Raw genomic sequence first — 23,556 nt, forward strand, 5'->3', positions numbered from 1 at the left:
TATGAGAAAAATTATTGATAAGACACATTATCTTGGATGAATCTCAGGGCCATTACACTAAAGAAGGCTGTTTCAAAGGTTACATATGGCATTGCTCCTATTTAGAACTTTCTAGAAGAAAAAACTATGGGGATAGAAAACAAATTGGGGGTTATGAGTGGAGGGAAGGGTGAATGATTACAAAGGAATAGTATGAGTTTTTTGGGGAGTGAGTGATGGTACTTTATCTCTGGTATTAAAACTCAAAAAACTATGCTACCAGAACAGAAGTAAAATTTACCATACGATAATCTGGAAAACAATTTAAAAAAGATATGACCCCAAAATTTGAATAGAGAGGAGGCAGCAACAGACAAATGATTTCAACAAACTTCTGGAAAACTGAAAGCAGATGGAATATGACTGAGCTGAACAGAGAAAGCTGCAATCTAGAGGGACTACAAGGTGGATACCAGTGAGAAGCATGCTGACTGATTCCACAGTCCCTGAGCAGCTCAGATTTGGAGGTAAAAGTTACAGCAAAGAGTGGAGGCAGGGACAGGCCTGAAAATGTCTAGTTGAAAGCATATACAACAGAATGGCCTGATCCCCAAAGTTCTCTGCCCTACTCCTCTTAGCCATAAAAATGATCTCTCACTTCCACCACTGTTTCTCACAGGTGAAAGACCAGAGAATTTTTATCTGGAGAAATAAACGGAAGACAACTAAGTGGAAGAAATATGGAGAGGGACAGATACAAGGAAGTATGTGTGAAGTGGAAATCAGGAGGTGAGATGGAGGACAAGGAAGAAGCAGAGTTAAAAGCAGTAAGAAATAGAACCTCCCTAGACCCCTTCAAGTATTGCCCACAAACACAAAGCTTTCAAATAGTGTTTTGGGTCTCCTCATATATTGCCAAGACTAGCCAGAAATAACAGGAAATTCACCTATATGAACAAGAAAAAAAAACGAATTACAAATTACAGATAGTAACAAAAAAACCTTGGTGTTAATTGAGCAGTAAACAAAAGTAGTAATACATATTTATACCTCTATATCCTCAGAAAAATAAGATATTTTATTTATGAACTAAGTAGGATATTTTGGAAACACAATAGAAATGAAAGAAGTTCTAGAAATTAAAATATTTTTAGAAATGTGCTACAAATTCAATACAAGGAAGATAATGTTGCAAGATCAAATTAAGTACTTTTCCTAGAAAGAACAGAGATAATAGCATTGAAACAACTGGTGAAAAAGAGAAGAAAATTAAGCACCAATCTAGGAGAAGTCCAACATCTGACTAAGATATATTCAGATTTCTCATTAGTAATGATGGAAGCTAGACAAGAGTGGAGCAATGCCTTCAAGACGCTGAGAGAGCTTATTTTTAATTTAAAGTTGTATGTGTAGTCAAACTATCAATGAAATGTGAGGATGGAAAAAGGGTGTTTTAGACATTTAAGACCTCAAAAAATTTAACTTTCATATACTATTTCTTAGGAAGCTGTAAGTGTTTTAGGAAGTGCTCTAGTAAACAAAGTAAACTAGGAAATGGGAAGTCCAACACAGGATGACAAAGGGAGGTCATGGGATCATCACTGTATAGTAGGCCAAGAGAGCAACCATACAGACTGGCATAGAAGGACAACTGCAGCAGAGACATCTCTGGTAAAAACAGGGACATTATCTGATATTTGGGTACAAAAACCCTTCAAACTAGTGATGGGAACATGGCAGACCTGACAGAGAAGTTGAATAATTTTTAAGGTAAATTTGTAGAAAGTTATGTAAATGTTTAAAATGAGGCAATTATTAATTACAGGAAAAATAAAATTATGCAAAAGAAAATCATGTTACATTTGCAATATTTATACAATATTTATACAGTCATACAATATACAATATTTATACAGTCATAATTAAATAACAGCTAATATGTTTACTAAATATGATGAGGTAACTATATAATAGAACGCAAAGTATGTGTGTTAGAGAGCTAAATCATCATGTAACATTACTGAGAAGACAATAATGTCTAAAATTGTTACATCAAGCAACATAATAGCCATACTATTTAGATACACTAAGATAAATAACAGAAGAAACAACTTTTGAAGTCAAAGTGATTGCCTCTGGGAGGGAAGGAAAGTTCAGGCAGGTACTACTATTTTTTATCATAAAGCCTTTAGAACTTACTATTTTATTTTTTAAAACTGTGTACACATGTTACTTTGACACATTTTATAGATATATAAAAGGAAATAAGGCCACCATTGTCTGATTTGTTTTTAGACAAGATATTTATTTTGAAGTTCCAAATGACATTAGCAGAATTGTGACTTTTATGTTTACCGAATGGTGCATGGGATAAAAAGGGGTTCTAAAACACTTTACTAGATCATCCAAACCCTACAACAGACACTCATGCATCGAAATTCTTGTAAAAGGAGCACTTCCTTACTCCTTCCACCCTCCCCTCAAAATACCCATGTTCACAAAGAACAAAACTTTACAGCTTAACCAACAAAAAAAGTGTCCTACAATAATTCTAAGGCAATGTTTCTATGAAGACAGGAGAGGTAGCAGGCTGAACCACATTCACTGACCCTATCTCTCAGCTGCTCTTCCTCAGTAGTCAGGTTTTTCCTGTGTACCCCACTTCATTATTTTCATCATCCTTACCCCTCTGTTTACTGGACATTCCCCTTGATCTAATACCAAACTTAGCCAGTCTAACTGTAACTCAGATGAAAATCTGACCACTTCCTGGTAAGAACAGATGGTTAATGTTGTCACAGTGATTAATAAATACAAATATGCATTAATTTAACAATGAATTATATTTCATCCCATCCAGGCATGAAGAAGTTAAAACCTGGACTCACTGACCCTGTGTTAAAATTTAGTGCTAAACATAAGCAACAACACTGGGGCATTGTTATTTTATCAAGACACCTGAACATAGCAAAATTAATTTTGTTCATTTTTATTAACATAGGACATACTAACCGAGTATTACTTAATAAAATCAAGGTTACAAAGAAACTCACTAGCCAATAAACAAATGATATTCATTTGACTCTTCTCTTGGTTGAATGATTTTCTATTAATTAGTAGTACACAGCTATTTTTATCAATTTATGCTTAAACTGCCTTATGATTTCAATGAAATTTCTTAGCTTTTACTTATTGAATAATTTCTTCAACTGGGAATATTTTCATAATTCAAAATGGTTCCTGAAAATTAATGCATCCTTCAATGCCTTCTACTTAAGCTGGGTGCATTTAAAATGCAACATGATTCTTTGAAAGGTGACTATGACATTTGAGCATAAAGCCTATAAGAAAAAGAAATGTCTTCCCTCCCCCCATGCTTCACAGAGACCATATGAATGTTCCATACTCTTCATATTTAGCAACAGGAGTTCCTTAGAGATCAAACAGCAGAAAATAGGAGGAACTTAGGCCATCAATGAACTTGTAAAACAGATAAAACTCCAAATGTATTTTAAGATTCTATCTTCTCCACAGATGAGAAAGTGCTGAAAGGGCTCTTCAACTTTTCTTTACTGACATCCTCTCTGTGCCCCAATTAGAAAAAGAGTTGCAGGATGGTAGTCCTCCTTAAACAGCACAGACTCAATCTGGAAAGACTGGCGAAACCCCTCTCCCCCAACAATGTATCCCAGAAAATAAACTGCCAAGTGCAAGAGGGACAATTTTCAGAATAAATAACATTCTGAAGGACTGACAAAACAAAGACTATTTTTAGACAAAGAACACACCAAATACTCCAAAATTTCAGGATAACCATACATCAAGTACTTCGTGCAAGTAATATTTTTACTAGTTAAGTCATTATGAAATACACATTCTTTTAACTGAATTTCATATGTTATATAAAACTTGAAAAGTGTGGCACATTTCTACTATTAACCATTACATTGCTTTTTGTTTTTTAAAAAAAGTATATATTAATCAAAAGTATACATTACCCAGGCCTTTTGATTTAAAATATAACTGAAGGAAAATATAAACTCTGAATAAACAGGCATTCTTCTACACAAACATGAGTTATTTCAGTAAAAACAACAACAACAACAATAAAGCAATTTCACTGTAATCAAGCCACCTCTGATTAATACATACATTTTCATGCATGTGGAAAAATTATTTTTAACTAGGACTTTAAGAATAAGTTCCATAGCAAACAAGTTACAGCATTTATTCAATAAGGAATATTAAAATAATTCCAGTTAGTAAAAAATAAAATAACTTCAACCATATACATATTATAATTTATCATGTACATACTCTAAAATCCCCATAATTTAATTAGGAAATTTACAGAACATCTTTTTAAAGTATGTCTTAGGAAAACCAACCAAAACAATTGGTGCATTAACTAAAGAGAATGTGCATACACATTGCCATTTGACCTATATGCAAAAGTGGAATGAAATACATAGGAAATTAAGGTTACTGCTTTCAAAAATTTCTGGAATATTAGTAGTTAAGTCAAAACACTTACCTGCAAAACAAAAACAGCCTGAGGTATTTCCAAAGCTGAAGTAATTTTCTGGATGTTAAATATCACAAGAATGAAAACAGTCTCCATTAAGCATTTACATGTGGTTTACAGTTGAGGCAGAAGATGAAGCTCTGCCAAGCAGTTTTCCCATTATCACCTGAATTCTTTCTTCCCTTATAAAACATAAGCTTCAAGGGAAGTGATTACATATAAAAACATCCAAGTGAGTTGGGGTTCCTGACTGCAACATTTAACCAAATGGAAGGAGGAATTTTTTCATTCTCCAAAGCAGGACCTACCCAACCACTGCAGACAGGAGCATTAATTCTTATGCTAGATAAGGTAAGCATGTCCTTTGAAATCAAAGCTAAGCTTTACAAATAACTGTACTGGATAAACTGGATACATGAACCACCTCAACAAAGATGGTATTTTAAGCATTTATACACATGAAAACGATGAAGTATGTTATTTAGATATGGTCTTTCTTCATCTTTCTCCGAATCTTGAAAGGTTAGCAAGTCGTTATACTCATACATCTTGTAATCCCTTTCTCCACAAAATACATACACATGTATAGCATCATATGTCAATATAATATCATCAACACAGCATAAAGATTTAAGCAATAGACAAAAGTCACATGAAAGAGGCTCTATGCATCATGTGGCCTGTCCCAGTAAAAAGCAGACATTAGAATGCCATTTCAGCAATTACAGTGTTGATATGATCAATATAGCTAATTTTTTTATACCCGTCACATATTTTCAGAAGTCATCCATAGGGAAGAAGCAAACAACAAAGACTGCTTTTTTTTTTAGAAAAGTTATGTGCCAACTTCAAAATGACATACTAACCAGACATCAGCATTCGAAAGCTAGGTTGAATAGGACTGGCCTTGATGCACATGCAGATGATTTGCTTTCATAATATAAAATTAAATGGTAATGTCAGCTGTATTACTACTGTTTCTATATTTATGATTAATTACTAGCAGTACAACTCCCAGGAGGAAGGAGATGGATCCAACAGCGATGTAAGCAATCCCCAAAAATGGATTTTTTCCTCCCATCCATGAAATAGTGCTCAAGATCATCCGTTTTCGTCCATCAAAATAATGTACAGGGTAATCTGAAGAGGGTATAGGAAGATTTTTCCATCTCTGGTTACTCGATGTTTAAAATACAATTTTAAAAGTTGCCATTTAATTGTTGGTAATTCATTTGTGTAATTCTAGGATATACAGGTACCTTACTCCTATGTTCTAAATCACACACACACATAAAATATTATCTTGAAAGACTGATTTAGCAAATTAAATGTCAGCAGTAAAAGCCAAAATATTTTACCAAAACAAACAAAATGTAAAGGTTATGCAGTTTCTCAGGTGCTTTTGGTCTCATTACATGGAAGGGGCAAAAGGCCTCAAAGGAATGCAACGTGAAAAAAATACTTCAAGTGAGCAATGAAGCCCACACAAGGAGACTGACGGACCAGGAGAAAATGGAAAAATCAGGGACTAGAAGTCTCTGTGAGCTCAAAGAACACATGTAGCAAGAGTGTAGTTATGAGACTATGAAAAGGCTCTGAGCAAAAGGTCAAAAAGCATGACAAAGTTTTAACTTGCTGATTTAGAGCAATGGCAAAACTCACTCTGTGACACAGCTGATAGCTAACAGTGGAAGTGAAGGGTGGGCTGTTAAGGAGATTTAGGAAGTAGGGCACCAGTATACTAGATGAATTATCTACATGGACCAGTTGTAGAATTTTGCAAGAGGTAAGGTAGCGAAGAAGCCAGAACCAAGTCTCCATGCAAAAAGTTTACAACTTTTTCAAAAGCATCTTTTGAATCTAGGGTTCTGCTAACTTCTTAAATCAACCCTAAACTAAGGCAGGAATGATTTTAAGACCTCTAGCTAACCCAACATTCTGTGGGATACAGTATCAAATTGCCCACACTAGTCTCTCTCTAGTATCCCAACCCTAAAGAAACAGGCTTCTGCCTTCATTCTAGAAGTCTTCAGTTCCCACCGTATGCCCAATTTTGATAATTAACCCTTGATGTTTTGCAGGTCCAAATTCCTGTCTTATCAAGTCTTCTCAATCTGCCATATATCATGCATTCCTTTAGATAGTTCTTTCAAAGTTGGGACCCTGCTGCAGAATTCCTGTGTGGCAATCATCTATCAACTAAGAATTCCTCAGTGCTTCACAGACTTCCCTTCATTGTGCCCTAGGCTACAGGTTGCTAAATGTGCCCTTACTCTCTTAGAGATTTTCTGGATGCTAATTTTAACAGAGCTGCTCTCTAGTTTGACTATCTCCTCAGGATAATGTTCTAGAAACCTGCACTTGAACTGGGTCTGTCTGTCCAAAACTGCTCCAATGTGGATTTAGTTTCAAAAACTTGGTCACTTTTAGCTTGCCATAGCAAGCCATGTTTACTTGTGTATTCAGGTGCAATATCAAGAGACTAGAATCCAAAAAAAACCTTATTTTGAAATTGGGTCTATTAATTTAACCATTTACTAATCCATTTTAAAACCAAAACCCACTTGGATTATGACTCATTTGGATTATGAAAATAAAAAATGCAAAGATCAGCAAACATTTAAGATTCTAGCATTGGGAGATCTCTTCACTCACAGTGTATGTAAAATATAGGCTCCAGATTAAAAGATATAAAGACTTTGGTTAGAATAAAAGAAATTACTATTTCCCTCCTAATAAAGACTGCATCTATGCAGATATGGGTTGGTGTAACTGAGTGAACTAGCAGAGATGCAGCCTATGTTGGTAGCTGAGAGTAAAATTATGGCCTTTGGAGTCAAAGCCTGGTTATGAACCCCAACTCATTATTATTACCTGTGTAAAGTCAGTTAAGTTACTTAAGGGCTCGATATTCCTGTATTCTGGTCTATAATAGGGAGATATGCTGCTGCCTGAATTAAATAATGAGCAGAAAATACTCAGCACAGTGTTAACACATAGAGTGGAATAAATGTTATTTATCAGCACTGAATGTGAACTTATTAATGTGGAACAAAACAGCTAATAATAAAATGTTTTGAGTTTTGATACTACCAATAGATCAAAATTATGAACAATTACAATGATACAAATTAACACATCCATTGATTTTTAATATCTAAAAACATATATATTAAAACAGCCCAGTACCACTCAACTCTCAATTTTAGGTACTCTCATTGGCCTTTACATTAAGCCCAATTACAATCTCCCTTTTAAAAATACCTAGCTTGTTAATAAATCAATCACCTACATTTTAAGTAATTTACCAAACAATATGCTTCAAACCCCAGTACCAAGTATATGCAAATTGAAAACATTACTAGAAGATATAAATTTTAAAATACATTCTCACATATACCACACATACTTTTGTAAAACTGCAGATCCCAAAACTAAAGCCCAAGGTAACATGCCACATAACACATATAAGGTTGGAGTAGACTCCTTTCAAGCTCTATGAATCTGTATACCCAGCCAAAAAAGGATACTGTATGTGATATTCAAAGAGTATCGTCCAGCTGGTAATGTTGGGTGTAAATCACTTTTCCTTTCTATAAGACGATACAACTTGCGAAAAGTAGGTAATGCTGCAGTACGCATCCAAACAATAAAATCCTCATTTATGAATCCATTATTATCTGGGTCAGAATCCAGCATGTAAACTGGTTTAAGCCAGTTCACAGGCTTTGTTGTACCTTAAAAGGAGTGGGGAAAGGATGAGGAGACAAAATATTACATTGTGAAATTAAAGTGGCAGAGAAACAAATACATTTGGATAATAAATAGGGGTTTATTCAAAAGAAGCTTTGCTGCAATTTTAAAATATTATAGCTGAAATGCTTATAAGACACCACAGAAACTGAATTCATAATTAAAAGTATACATTTCCTTTAGAATTTTAGTACATTAGAACATTTACCTAACTTGGTATGAAGGTGAGGAAAGAAAAATTGTGTTTTTCAAAGCATAAACTTTAAGATTCTGAAGACAGAAAATTTTAAATACTTCATTAAAACTCCTAGTGTAATTTTTTAAGGGATATTAGAAATGTTTTACCTTTAAATCGTTCTTCCAGGTTGTCTCCTCCAGGGGGATTTCTGAATTTCACATTTTTATCTGTCCACCAAGCAATACCTTTCTTTTTCAAAGCGATAGGTACAGGATAAGAATCATTGCCAATAAGAAACAATTCTAATGTATCTAAACACAAGAAAGGAAGACATTACTAAATATCTCTTGAAAACTCATAGCATCTGCTTAACTCTGTGAGAAATAAGGACCTGATATTTGCTTCCAAAAGTGGTTGTGACAGAGTAGGCATATGATTCACATTTGTTCTTTATTCCTATGTGGATTAACTATGGTAACTTTATAACGCTAGATGGACTTCTCTTCCCTTAACAGAGTTCTAATTCACTTACCCATAGGCTAGCTGACATGCACTGAGATCAAATGTTTTAATATTAACCCAAGTATAATTGCAAGGTAAATCTACCTTTCCTTCCTTCCTTCCAATAATGCATCCCTAATTGCTTCTTGCTTATCCATTTATCCTTCTGCATTGTCTAATACAACAGCCACTAGGCACACAGGGCTACTGAGTCTTTTGAAATGTGGTTGGTCCAAATGAGTATGTTCTGTAAGTGTACAATACATATCAGATATCAAAGACTTCGTATAAAAAATTAGAATATGAAGTATCTCAACTTTTATATAGCATTACATGCTGAAATAATAGTATCTTGGATATACTGTGACATAAAATATATTACTGAAATTAATTTCACTTGTTTCTTTTCACAGTTTTAAATAGGACTATTCGAAAATTTAAAATTACCAGGCCAGGCGCAGTGGATCATGCCTATAATCCCAGCATATTGGAAGGCCAAGGTGGGTGGATCACGAGGTCAGGAGTACAAGACCAGTCTGAACAATATGATGAAACCCTATCTCTACTAAAAATACAAAAAATATAGCCAGGTGTGGTGGCGGGTGCCTGTAATCCCAGCTACTGGGGAGGTTGAGGCAAGAGAAATGCTTGAACCCAGGAACCAGAGGTTGCTGTGAGCAAGATCACGCCACTGTACTCCAGCCTGGGCAACAGAACGACTCTGTCTCAAAAAAAGAAAAAGGAAAAAAAAAGAAAGAAAGAAAATGTAAAATTATCTACAAGACTTGTATTTATAGCTCACATTATCTTTCTATCAGATAGTGCTACTCTAAATGATCATTTATAGCTCCTTTTCAACGACAAAAATAAAGTCAGTGGGAAGGTCAGCCTGACTTTTATTTTAAGTTATATGAAATACGAAGATTAGCAGAATGTTTCTGCTTCTTTCTTCTCAGAGACAGAAATCCATTCTAAAATGTAAGTATGCTCAAAAGAAAATCACAAAGCATTATAATACCCCATTCAATACTCGATTTAGTCTTAAATGTTGGAGTTTCTCAATTTCATTCATGTTTACTAATCAAATCTGGAATCAAATTATGCAAATTGTCCTAATTATATATATCTATATTTGTATCTATATCATACCATTAAACATGCTGTTGGCAATAGCTCCACAAGGAGCAATTGGTTTGTCTTCATTTCTTCGATAAGGCTCACATTCCTTACTGGGGTTCTGGTTTTTAGAAGCAAAAGAAAAGAGAAATTATTATCCAGGCCTTTGGGAGAACTATGAGCTATCCCTAAATTATGAGCTATCCCTAAATTACTGATTAAGAATTCAACACCTATATTTTCCTCACTTGTAATACACAGGTCTGTAATGTAAGTAGGCTATAAATACCACCACATTTAAATATTCAAAATGTATTCTGAACATTACTGTCTTACCTTTTTAACATAACCTTTACTTGCATATGTTTTGTCATATATGCATATATCAAATAAACATCCTTTTGATTTTTTTATCACAGAAACATTACCACAAAGGGTTTTCTGCCCAAGAAAAATTAAGAAATGGTCTCTTGCCAATCCAGTTGTGATACAACAAGAAAATCTTAAACTGGAACTAAAGACGCTAGAGGTTCTAGTTCCTTGGGCAATTCCTTTAATTTAACTGGGCTTCACAAAATAAACACGTCCAACTATACAATCTTAAATTTTGTGATTTGGGGTTAAATCCTATATCTAAGAAAGGAAGGAGGGAGTCTAGTGCAGATTCCTAGACTATATCAATCTTTAAACTGTGCATCCAGGTACAAGAAAAACAAAAATGCTGACAAGGCAGAATATTTGCCTGTGGTCCAGATTTGGTTTTGACTTAGTCCCTACTGAGGATCTTAAAGAGGCGTGGCAGTCATGGGATTCAACTAGAAATTGTATCAAGTCTGAGGTTAGGTGTCTGTTTGAGCTGGGACCCTCTCGCCACATTAAGCTATGTCTCAAAACAGATAAACATACCAAGATAATCTCAATTTGAAATTAAGAAGACCCTAATTAGATCTCTTAGGATTATTTCATTACCAGCTAACCTTGACTTGTATCTATATTCTCCATGTCTAGACTGGAAAAAAGCACTTGTGTGAATGGAAAAGATAAGAGAAGGCTAAGGAAGCCTGTGGCAGGTATCTCATAAAGTCTCTTCAATATTTGACTTCTCAGCTATTTGGTCCCTACACCATCTGTATTGATAAAGCTATTAACATTAGGGCAAATATATCTGCTAGCCACTAAATTCTTAAGGAAGTTTTAAAAGAAAGGAAAATATTATTTACTACCTATGTGTCAGGTACTAAACTAAGCAATGCTAGGTACTTTGCCTTAACTGGCTTATAAAAGCTATTTGACAAGGGTCGGGCGCAGTGGCTCACGCCTCTAATTTCAGCACTTTGGGAAGCCAAGGCGGGAGGATCCCTTGAGTCCAGGTGTTCAAGATAAGCCTGGGCAACATAGGGAAACCCCATCTCTACAAAAATACAAAAAATTAGCCAGGCATGGTAGCGTGCGCCTTTAGTCCCAACTACTTGAGAGGCTGAGGTGGGTGGTTTGCGTGAGTCTGGGAAGCGAAGGTTGCAGTGGGCGGAGGTCATGCCACCGCACTCCAGTCTGGGTGACAAAGTCAACCCTGTCTCAAAAAAAACAAAAACAAGCCGGGCACAGTGGCTCACGCCCGTAATCTCAGCACTTTGGGAGGCCGAGGTTGGTAGATCACGAGGTCAGGAGTTCAAGACCAGCCTGGACAATATGGTGAAACCACATCTCTACTAAAAATACAAAAATTAGCCGGGCGTGGTGGCACACGCATGTAATCCCAGCTACTCAGAAGGCTGAGGCAGAGAACTGCTTGAACCCGGGAGGCAGGGGTTGCAGTGAGCTGAGATCACACCATTGCATTCCAGCCCGGGCGACAGAGTGGTGAGACTCCATCTCAAAAAAAAAAAAACAAAGCTATTTGATGAGTACCTAATATGTGGCATGTACCATACTAGGTGCTAAAAACAGAAAAATTAAAAGAATACAATCCCTATTTTTAAGCAACTCAAAATGTAACAGAGGAAGCAGACCCTTACAAACCAACTGTCATAAGAAATAAGAGCCAGGATGAAGAGAACACCACATGCCACTAAAGAAGAACTTATTTCTGTGAAGGTAATGGTGAATGTAGCTGGAGCATGCCAAGAGGGAGGATGATATGTGATGAGATAAGAGGATTACGCATAGCTCAGATCATCCTGAGATTTTACTATAAGTGCTAATATGACCACTAAAAGATTTTAGGTAGTGAAGTGATATTTATACTTTTTAAAAACATCACTATAGCTGCTATGAGAATGGCCTGGAAAGGAGCAAGACTGGATGATGTGAGACACAATTTGTTTATCAAAGCAAAAAGTGGTAGTGACTTGGAACAAAAATAAATGAAATATGTAAAGAAGCACATTTTTGCATGGAAGGACACTTAGAAAAATAGCAGGCCTTGCGATGAGAAGACCTCCAGGGAAAGAGTAAAAATGGCATATTCTAAATAAATGAAACACTAAATGGCAGGACGAGCAGATGACTTGTGTCACAATGCATGGTTAGGGAGCAGCAAACAAGGCCCAGGGCAGCCAGGCCTTGTTTAATGTATTAAAGATAGTATATAAGATAATGAGGCTGATGCCAGATTGTAAAGGGCCTTACACATAATATCTGGCCCTTTACAGAAAAAGTTGATCAATTCCTGGTCTGGCCTGAAATCTTTGCTTGCAGTTTATAAGAAAAGAATCAGTTTCAGTTTTCTTTACCCTCAGTGAACAGAGCACATATGTAAATAAAATAATTGTAAATCAGCCACTATTTCTGGGGTTTTAGAACACACACAATCTATAATCCCAAAAAAACACATTCAGAAAGGTCTAGAAACTTGGTGTATCTCACAATACATCATCTTCTCTGGATGTGAGTGCTAAAGATTGGATCCTATGGAATAAACCCCACAGAGATTCAAACTATCATAGGCCTAACCAGAACCCTGTGTATACCAAGGAATCTTTAAGTAGACTTGTATTGCTTAAAATCCCATGGCACACATCAGGAACTGATGATCAGCAATAAAACCAATCAGGGCAACCTAGAGCAGTTACAGTTTACGTTTAGGAGGCCCCTGCTGCTCACAACATAGTCCTAAATAGTATTCTAAGACATTCGTCAATTCTAAGAAATCCTAAATTGCTCGGGGCCTCTGAATGTCTGTTGCATTGGCAACAGTAACACAAAATACTTAGGGCCGGGCAATGGCTCACCCATGTAATCCCAGCACTTTGGAAGGCCGAGGCGGGCGGATCACCTGAGGTCCAGAGTTTGAGACCAGCCTGGTCAGCATGGTGAAACCCTTTCCCTACTAAAAATACAAAAATTAGTCGGGCTTGGTGGTGCACACCTGTAATCCCAGATACTCGGGAGGCTGAGGCAGGAGAATCACTTGAACCCAGGAGGTGGAGGTTGCAGTGAGCCGAGGTCAGGCCACTGCACTCCAGTCTGGGCGACAGAGTGAGACCCTGTTTCAAAAAAAAAAAAAAAATTACTTAGGCACTAGCCACTACTATGGAAAACTAAAAAACTGAATCACAGTAAAGAAACTAAGATCCCCTAGTCCACACGGATTTCCAAACCAGTCTGGGCATCAATGCATTTGTGCAAATTCCAGGAAAAAATATTTTAACTAAAAATCCTCATGATACAGGCCGGCACAGTGGCTCATGCCTGTAATCCCAGCACTGTGGGAGGCCGAGGTGGACGGATCATGAGGTCAGGAGTTCAAGACCAGCCTGGCTAACATGTTGAAACCCTGTCTCTACTGAAAATACAAAAATTAGCCGGGTGTGGTGATATGCGCCTGTAATTCCAGCTACTCGGGAGGCTGAGGCAGAATTGCTTGAACCTGGGAGGTAGAGGTTGCAGTTAGCCGATACTGTGCCACTGTACTCCAGCCTGGGGGACAAAGTGAAACTCCGTCTCAGGGGGAAAAAAAAATCCTCACTATACAAACTACAAATGACAACACTTTAATTTCATCCTAACAATTCTAACTGAACACTTACCACATATTCTTATTTTACAGATATCATATTTTCATATTTATCATTTTACTTACAAGCAAAGCACTAGAATCTCCATTTAGTTGACTATCATCTCGAGATTTCACGTAACGACGATGGTTTTGATAGAAATTAGACAGTCCATAATACATAAACACATTGCCCTAGAGAAACAGAGAGGGAAAAATTTTCATATAAAAACTATCCTGTATAAACTTATTTCATGTGTACATAAAAGCTACGTAATTTGGACTTTATTAGGTTACAATTTGTAATAGGTAGTGGGGTAAATTCCACCAGTACTTAGCAATCTAAAATGGCACAACTGTAAATAAGGTTAAAGAAAGCATGTTACAAAAATCCACAAGTAAACTTTAAAACTATCCTTAAAGACATCAAAGAAGTACTATTTACATTAAAAAAAGAATCTTCAAGGTATCTATTAGCCTACTCTGAGCTACCTTCAATTTAAAATTTTCTCTAATTCAAACTGGTCTTCACCCAGTTAGCATCAACGTTTCACAGGGATAATGGTCAAACTTGTTTCTTTTTTTTAATCCCAGAGACTAGAGACTTGCTATGTTGCCCAGGCTGGCCCTTAATTCCTGGGCCTAGGCTATTCTCCCACCTCTGTCCCTAGATGCTGGGAGGTATGCACTACAGGTTTGTAGCACCAGGTCCAGCTGAAACATTCATTTTTTTTTTGTCCAAGTGAATTCTGAACTTGAATTGAGATGTAATAAATTCCTCAAGAGGATATTATATGAGTTAACAAACTACTAATTCGTAGAGTCTCTATGATAATAAGCCACTTTATAATCAAGAAAAGTACTTTAATATATTTAATAGAGCAAACTTTGAAATAACCTGGGAAAGAAGGGTAACTTATAAACATTACAATTATTTAGAAGATGCTAAGAAGACATCTTAAATGATTATTCTTATAAGTAGCAAACATTAAGCTATTTTCTCATTTCTGGATGCTACTTCTATTTTCTATATTCTTATCCTTAATTAAAAATAATTCAGTAACATTATAAGCATACTTCATTTGATTTGCTATTTTCATATACACTATCAATTATTTAATGCTTGACTTTCAAATGTCAAACCATGCAAATTTTCCCATTCTATATAAAGAAAATGTTTACATGGAAACCTTCTTGTGGAAGAGGGGGAATATCAAAATTACATCACAGAAATTGAGACAATGAATATTCTTTTTTAAAAGGAAGTATTACCTCAAGATTCGGTACAGTAAATTCAATTTGCAAACTGAAAGAGATTCTTTGAATAAACACTGAGACAAAATAACCTACTTGAAGTTCCCTGAAAAGAGTTTAGTCCAATTCAAAGTTTGAGCTTGTGAAGAAACACAGAATCCACAAGAGAATGAATTTGAGGCTGACTGTCTTTGCAAACAACAAGTTCTGAAGTGTTTTTTGAATGGGAGAGAAAAATAATGGAGCTTCTGTATCACTACTAGTCTCTCATTTCTTCAATTGTACCTGTTCTGACAAAAGCAGAACTTATTGCATCTTTATCGCCTGCCCATCACATTGAAAAATCATGGACTTATAAAGATGTTTTAAATGTATATTTTGTTTCTGCTGAAACAAAGTTAAATAATTACATTTGTCTTCTACAAAATTTGTTTTCATGTTTTATTCAAAGACAGCACTATCCTGTCCTTTATCTCAGTGCAAGAGCATCTATAACCACTAGATGGCAACCAACTATTAGGGACTACTAAAGTCATCACTACCTTTAGAAAATCTTAAGTGCAGAAAATCTAAAAAGTTGGCATGTATTAATGCAGTTTTGCTCCCTTAAGAATAATTATTTTAAGCTCAATTTTCAGGCACAGGAGAATACAAAGTGGTCTTTACATGCCTATTCTGAATCTTTATGTCCGTTAGCATGTGCTCAGAATGGCAGTGTAAATGCAAACAGATGGATTTCTAACTACTTATAAAAACATAAATGATCAGTAAGGTTTTAATAAGTGTTTGCGTTTTTTACAATGCTTCATATGTCTTAAAAACAATTCAATTAAGTGATGAGAGAATTATTATTTTCTAAAGGAAAGCTTGCTTTAGTATTGTAAGTACGCAAAATAATTTGAGCAATAATTTTAAAAATACAAGTATATATACCTTGATAAAAAATTGATTCGTACAGTCATAAAATTATCTAGTGAAAGGATAAAATACAATGTCTTAAATTTTGTCTACAAAGAACTAAAACCATTCAAATCAATGTATTTAATTACCAGACAGCAAAATCCAACAGCCAAACACATAAAACGATCTTCCTCAAAAGCTTATAAATTCCAGTAAATTAAAGTGACTCCTCTATAAAAGGAAAATACCTAGTAAAAGACATTTAGTACAATATCAGTATCTTTTAAAGCATGGCTTTTCTAGCACATTACTTGGAAACACAGACCTCAAATGACTTTTCTAGTGTGAAGTTAATGGTACAAATGCAAGGTGTCACATCCGGAGATAAACATTTATTGCAGGGACTGGAAGGCTCTGTTCCGGTATAATCAATCTGCAAGAGAAAAATATAACTAAGCACTTCCTTAGAGAAAGTGGATACCTAAAACACTCTGAAATAACTTGCTATTAAAAGGAAAATTAAGTCCAATGAAATGACCTAGAGCCCAGACAAAAACTGTTTTTAAGGTCATCTGTTTGACAGTGTGAAGTGGTAAAAACTGCAAAGGGTCCTCTGTTGTTCTACTGGCTGATCTTTCCAAACTTGGAAGTAAAGTCCTCTCTTCTTTTTAATCAAAGAAATATATTTATGCACAAAATCATATATACAAAATTCAAAACTGCATGATAAAGATTTACATAGCTAAAACATCTAACTATTAAAATACTAGATTAACAGAGATCCTCTTAAATCTTACAATCTTAAATACTTTGCAGTCACTTCAGCTTTCCATGATATACTTTTGAAAAAAATTAGGTTATCAAGAGCTACTGTTTTTTCAACACCTGGTGCTGAATTTGTCTTTGTTTTGGGTTCCCGGCAAGCAGCTTTATGCTTGGACTTCCCCAGGTGATAAAAGTATCTTTGTTATTCATAAGCCCCTTGATTCACACCAGGGTTTATGTTAACAAGATGGCTCAGGATAGCAGCTAGTCACCAGAAAGACTAATTGTGTGATTAGGGGCCTCTGGCCCAGTCCAACCTCTTAGGAGGAAAAGTGGAGCTAAAAATTTAGTTCAATCAATGAGTGTTCAATCAATCAAGTCTTCATCATGAAGTCCCAGTAGAAACTCCAGACACTGAAGTGAAGAACAGCTTTCTGGTTGGTGAATCCACTAATGTGCTGGGAGGGAACTGTGCTCCAAGTACACAGGGAGAGGGCAGAAAAGCTCTGCATTCAGGACTCTTGGAGATCTTGATATTCTGAATATATAGACAGTGGGTCAGAAATATGGGTGACCTGGAGATCCCTGAACTTGCAAATGGCATCTGAATTCAGGGAAATCTTAAGGCGAGGTAGTGAGAAGGGTCTTGGGAACCCCCTGGATTTAGAGCCAGTTGACAAGTATGAGTGGCCTGAGAACTTGACTTGCAGCTAGTGTCTGAAGCGGGGGCAGTCTTGTTGGGGACCATGCTCTTGAAACTTGTGGCGTCTGACACTAATTCAGGGTGGTGAGTTCCAGAATTGAACTGCAGAATACTGGTTGATGTCAGAAGATCTGGCCTGAGAGCTAAATTGAAAGCTTTTTTTTTTCCTGCCATAAAAATAGACTATTTTTTATAGTTTAAGGTTCACAGCAAAACTGAACAAAGTACAGAGTTCCCAGATACCCTCTGCCTCTGACACACACATAACTTCCCCCACTATCAACATCTCACATCACAGTAGTACATTCGCTACAATCGACGAACCTACATTGACACATTACCATCACCCAAAGCCCACAGTTCACATTAGGGTTCACACTTGGTGTATATTCTATGGGTTTTGAAACGTATAATGTGTATCCACCATTATGTTATCATACAGAATAGTCTCTCTGCCCTAAAAAACCTCTGTACTCTATTTATCCCTCTCTCTGCTAACCCCTGGAAAGGACTCATCTTTTTACTGTCTCCATAGTTTTGTATTTTCCAGAATATGAAATCATACCTTATGTAGCCTTTTCAGATTGGTTTGTTTCACTTACACTCATTTAAGATTTTATATATCTTTTCATGGGTTCATAGTTCATTTATTTTTAGCAATAAATAATATCCACTGTCTGGATGTGCCACAGTTTATTGATTTGTTCACCTAATGAAGGACATCTTGGTTGCTTCCAAGTTACTGAAATTATGAATAAAGCTGTTAAACATCCATGTGCAGGTTTTTGTGTGGGCATAAGTTTTCAACCCACTTGGGTAAATACAAGGTATGCAATTGCTGGGTCATACAGTAAGAGTGTGCTTACTTTTTTTTTTTTTTTCTTGAGACAGAGTCTCGCTCTGTCACCAGGTAGAGTGCAGTGGCACAATCTCGGCTCACTGCAACCTCTGCCTCCTGGGTTCAAGCGATTCTCCTGCCTCAGCCTCCCGAGTAGCCAAACTACAGGAGTGCACCACCTTGCCCAGCTAATTTTTGTATTTTTTAGTAGAGGCAGGGTTTCACCATGTTGGCTATGATGGTGTCTATCTCTTGACCTCATGATCCGCCTGCCTTGGCCTCCCAAAGTGCTGGGATTACAGGCATGAGCCACTGCACCCAGCCGAGTATATTTACTTTTATAAGAAACTGCCAAACTGACTTCCAAAGGAGCTGTACCATGTTGCATTCCATCGTAATTCCTGTTGCTCCACATTCTCCCTTAGCATTTGGTGGTGTTGGTTTTGGGTTTTCACCATCCTACTAGGTATGTGGTAATATGTCATTGTTGTTGCAATTTGTAATTCCCTATTGACATATGATGTTGAGCATTTTTATATGCTCACTTGCCATCTGAATGTTATGAACTTAATGTTTGTGTCCCCCTAAATGTCCTATGTTGAAGCTCTAACCCCCAGTATGATGGTATTTGGAGAAGGGACCTTTGGGAGGTAATCAGATTTAGGTGAGGTAATGAGGGTGGAGCTCCTATGATGGGATTAGTGTCCTTATAAGACGGGGAAAAAAGTCCACAGCTCTCTCAATCTCTATTATCTGAGAACAAAGAAAGAAGGCAGCCATCTACAACCCTGTAAAGAGACCTCACTAGGAGCTGAATCTACCAGTACCTTGACCTTGGACTTCCCAGCCTCCAGACCTACAAGATATAAACGTTGGTTGTTTAACCCACCCATTGGAAGGTATCACCCAGCTGATTAAGACACTGTAGTCCTCCTTGGTAAGGTGTAACATTTAGTTGCATTTAAAAAATCATACATTTGCTTAACAAAACTTGGTTTTGTCAAATTCCAGTATAACCTCCTATAGAAACGGTTTCCATCAAAGCTTATTTGTTTACTGATGAAATTGTTTAGAGAAAATTTTCTTTCACTGAAAACTCTAAGAGCTAGTCACATACTAAAACAAACTAAAAACACAGGTCTCCTAAATGAAGAGAAGCAAAGTCTATGCAATCTTTCACTAGACCTGTTGGGCCACAACTTTGCACCTGGGGCCTTTTCATGCACAATATTCCATTTAAATACCAAGTTTTATGATGTTGGAGAGAGGAAAGAAAAGATCATTCAGAAAAACAAACTATATTTTAAAATCTCTGTACATTTTCTCCCTCTTAAGACTAATCTAAGCATTAAAAAAACAGTTGCCAGCTGGACTTATTCCCATATTATACGCTTTTCAACAGAACCCTCTCAAATCACTCTCTTTAGAATTAGTTTCTAGGGGCAAAATCTGCAAGAGAAATCATATTCTTTATTTAACTGAACAAAAATAATCTGATAGAATCTGAAATCTAATAAATTATGCTACAGTATAAAATATAACAATATAACATTTTATTGGAACCAAGAGTAATTACTGAATATTAAATTATACATGAACAAAATAAAAGATGGCTATAACATTTTCATCACAATCTGATTACAATTTTGTAAATGTATCTACAAGTACATGTCTTGCCGGGCGCGGTGACTCACGACTGGAATCCCAGCACTTTGAGAGGCTGAGGCAGGCGGATCATGAGGTCAGGAGATCAAGACCATCCTGGCGAACATGGTGAAACCCTGTCTTTACTAAAAATACAAAAAAAAAATTAGCCGAGCACGGTGGCGGGTGCCTGTAGTCCCACCTACTCCGGAGGCTGAGGCAGGAGAATGGCGTGAACCCAGGAGGCGGAGTTTGCAGTGAGCCGAGATCACACCACTGCACTCCAGTCTGGGCGACAGAGCAAGACTTCATCTCAAAAAAAAAATTACATGTCTTTTGATGCCATGAAAATCTGATACGACTGTTTAAAAAAATCATTATCATTAATATATTAAGCCTATGTGTAAGGCATGACCTTAGGTACAAGATACATACAAAAGCAATCATACGTTATAACAGTTTACACAGCCTTTTCCTTCTCATACATATTTCATCTGACCCTCACCAAAATCCTATAGTGTTATCTCCATTTTATATAAAAAGAACACATTCAGAAACTTGTCCAAGGTCACATAAGTAGTAATAGCTAGTGCTAAGCTGGAACCAAGGATTTCTGACTCCATGCCTCATGTTCCTTCTACTAAACTGTTTTTCCCCCAGAAATAATCAGTCCCCTTTGCCCTCTAGCAGACTACTTTATCACAGGTAACATATAAATACCAAGAAAACTATCATAAAATGCTAAGTGCCAAAGTGGATGGCAAAGAGAAATAATAAATAGATGGACCAGTACTTCTTTCTTACTGAGAATCAGCAAAGATTTGAACAGAGCCATAAAAGAAAGACGGAAAAGAGAGAAAGAGGTGGCATATGGAGAAGACAGAGGTGGAAAGCACAAGGTATATTTAAGGACAATAGCATAAACATTTTGGATTTATAGCGTTTTCATGTTGGAAGGAAATGAGGCGGCTAAGAATGTAAACTGGACCCAAAACTATATACTGTATTTCACTGACTACTGCTTATTGAATGTATACTAAGTGCCAGGCATTTTAAGTACTTAATACACATGCAGAAAATAGAAAAGTTCCTCTTCAAAGCTTGTCTTGGTTTAAAAACAAAATAATAGACACTAAAAATAACAGCTTCTTACTCTAAAGCCTCCTATCAACTATTAGTTCTTACACTTTAGCCCAGTTAGTTGCTTTGGCTTACTCAGGCATGATTGGACAGGCCCAGGCAAGTCCTAGCTCATAGCTTATGCCCCTTCCTTATTTGGATTTGTTATTGCTTCCTTAAACCTTTCATAAGCAACTTCCTCTCCTTCTTTGTTCTCCCTTGCACTTACCCACTTAGGAAAGTTTTAAGTTATTAGCAAATCGGGTATCAGTTTAAGACTGTGAGGTCCAGCTCCAGTCAATGGATGGAGGACACAGCAGTAAGGATGACCCAAATGCGTCAGGGATAAATATGTTGCTTTTCCCTTGTTCAAGTGTGCTCTTGCCATTGTTCCATCTGTCAGTAGCACCCTTTCTGCAGAAAGTAAAGACTGAATTGCTGAGAGGTCCTCTGTTGCTGTGCTGACTTCTCTTCACAGCACTGATTATCTATTTCTAACCCACATCATCTCATTTTAAAAATACAATTACCCTGGCAACCGTTGGAATTGTTTCCAAGTTTTGTGGAATTGTCCACTGTGAGTTTTGGAAGGACGCAGGGCTCCACCTCCCACTTCAGAAACCAAAGGCAGAGATGGGTTCTTCCTCTCCATAAACCCATGGTAGCCAGGGTAAAGGTACAAGAGCTACACTCAGCAATCAGATATTCCCACATAAACCAGTGAATCCTGGAAACAAAGAGTGGGTGTGATTAAATGAGCAGTCACAGCAGTAGTCGAGCAAGAAAAATTCAACAGCAGCTGCGGCATCTGGATCAGACTGTTCATACTTTCAAACCTCCCTTACTTCCCACTTGTCTCCAAACCTGATTCTCTGTATGTCCCATCCATTTTGTGAGAGTTACCCAATCCTCCTTTAGTACTTGTTTTCCTGTCTAAGCTAGCCAGAGCTGGCTACTGCTGCTGGCAATAAAGCCTCAGAAAGCTAAGTAACCCTGCGTGTTAAAATGTCTGGCAGGAAATAAGGAACTGAACAGTTTTGAGGAGAATAACATAATCAAATATTTGCATATAAACAGATAGGAAGTGGGACCTTAATTTCTTTCTGACTGCCCATCATGATGTAATCATTCATTCATCTAACATTTATGAGTACTTTTATGGTCCCAGCAATGATTCAGCCTAGCACCTGACCTCCTGGAGTTCAGTATCTAACACAGAAAACAACATTAAAATAGAATAGATATTTTGATTTAAAAAAAAAAAAAAGTACAGGTGGTATGGAAATACAACCTAGTCTAGTAGTCAGCAAATTTCTCCATGAGAGCTGCTGAGCAGATGTTTTCTACAGGGAGACAGTACAAAGAAAGACTACATCCCTGACTGGGTGCTTGGAACATGATATAGTTTCGATATTTGTCTCTCTCTGCTGCAGCATTTGCCAATTAACCCGTTTGTTAAATTTTCAGCACTCCCTGGATTACTCAATAGGCAAATTTGTTTTGCCTTTAGATATGGATGGATATCATAGTTATAGAAGTCTGATTTATAGTATATAATATTTTCCTTGGGTAATTTTGAGAACTCCTTCAGACCCGTAATACCATTCAGATGACCAAAAAACTCGCAACAAACTGTGTTAAGATGTCTTGATGGTACTGAGTTTCCATCACTCATTCAAAGCTGAGTCCCTATTAGGTGCTAGGCACCGTCTACAGGATGAGAATACAAAATGGAAAAATACATTGTTCATGCTACAAAAGAATTTACAAATGGGACAGAAAGTCACATTTATGAATAATTACAGGATAACAATTTTAAGGCAGGCTGTAAGCTAGTACTTCTGGAAACTGAGAGAAGCATATATACCAGGTGGAGAAAGGAGAATCAAGGAAGACTTTCCATGTTAATAGGAACTACATTTGAAAATGTGATAGAATAAGAAAAGGAAGGTCATTTCAGATAAACTATTAGCATGCCACATTCCAGAAACTACAGTAGTTTGCCATGACTAGAGCATAAAGTAGGGGAGTGGTAGGAGATGAGGCTAGAAAAAAAGAAAGTAGTCTATCATGAAGAAAATGACACTCTACTTATGTAAGGGGTTTGAATAGTATCCTGAATGCTAGACAGAAACAGCTATAGGAGAAATTTTAAATTAAAAAAAGGAAACATTAAGACTAGTCTCTTAAAAAGAATCACTGTGGCAGCAATGTGCAGAGAGATTAAAGAAAATGCCAGACAGAATGCCACTGCAATAATCCAGGTGAGAAATGTTGAGAACTTAAA

General features: G+C 36.6%; 1 protein-coding gene across 1 annotated transcript in view; it reads right to left on the reverse strand.

The window, feature by feature from the left end:
- Positions 1 to 2,263: 2,263 nt before the first annotated feature.
- Positions 2,264 to 23,556, reverse strand: part of TMEM30A (transmembrane protein 30A) — a 31,824-nt gene continuing 10,531 nt past the window's right edge. The window contains exons 2-7 of the mRNA XM_008013469.3: positions 16,526 to 16,633; positions 14,134 to 14,241; positions 10,086 to 10,173; positions 8,603 to 8,746; positions 8,035 to 8,241; positions 2,264 to 5,644 (exon numbers count right to left, since the gene is read on the reverse strand). Coding sequence (XP_008011660.2) covers positions 5,451 to 5,644; positions 8,035 to 8,241; positions 8,603 to 8,746; positions 10,086 to 10,173; positions 14,134 to 14,241; positions 16,526 to 16,633 — 849 coding nt within the window. The 3' untranslated portion in view covers positions 2,264 to 5,450. The remainder of the gene's footprint in view (positions 5,645 to 8,034; positions 8,242 to 8,602; positions 8,747 to 10,085; positions 10,174 to 14,133; positions 14,242 to 16,525; positions 16,634 to 23,556) is intronic.

The sequence above is a fragment of the Chlorocebus sabaeus genome, chromosome 17 (genome assembly GCF_047675955.1).
Source record: "Chlorocebus sabaeus isolate Y175 chromosome 17, mChlSab1.0.hap1, whole genome shotgun sequence".
Taxonomy (NCBI): Eukaryota; Metazoa; Chordata; class Mammalia; order Primates; family Cercopithecidae; genus Chlorocebus; species Chlorocebus sabaeus.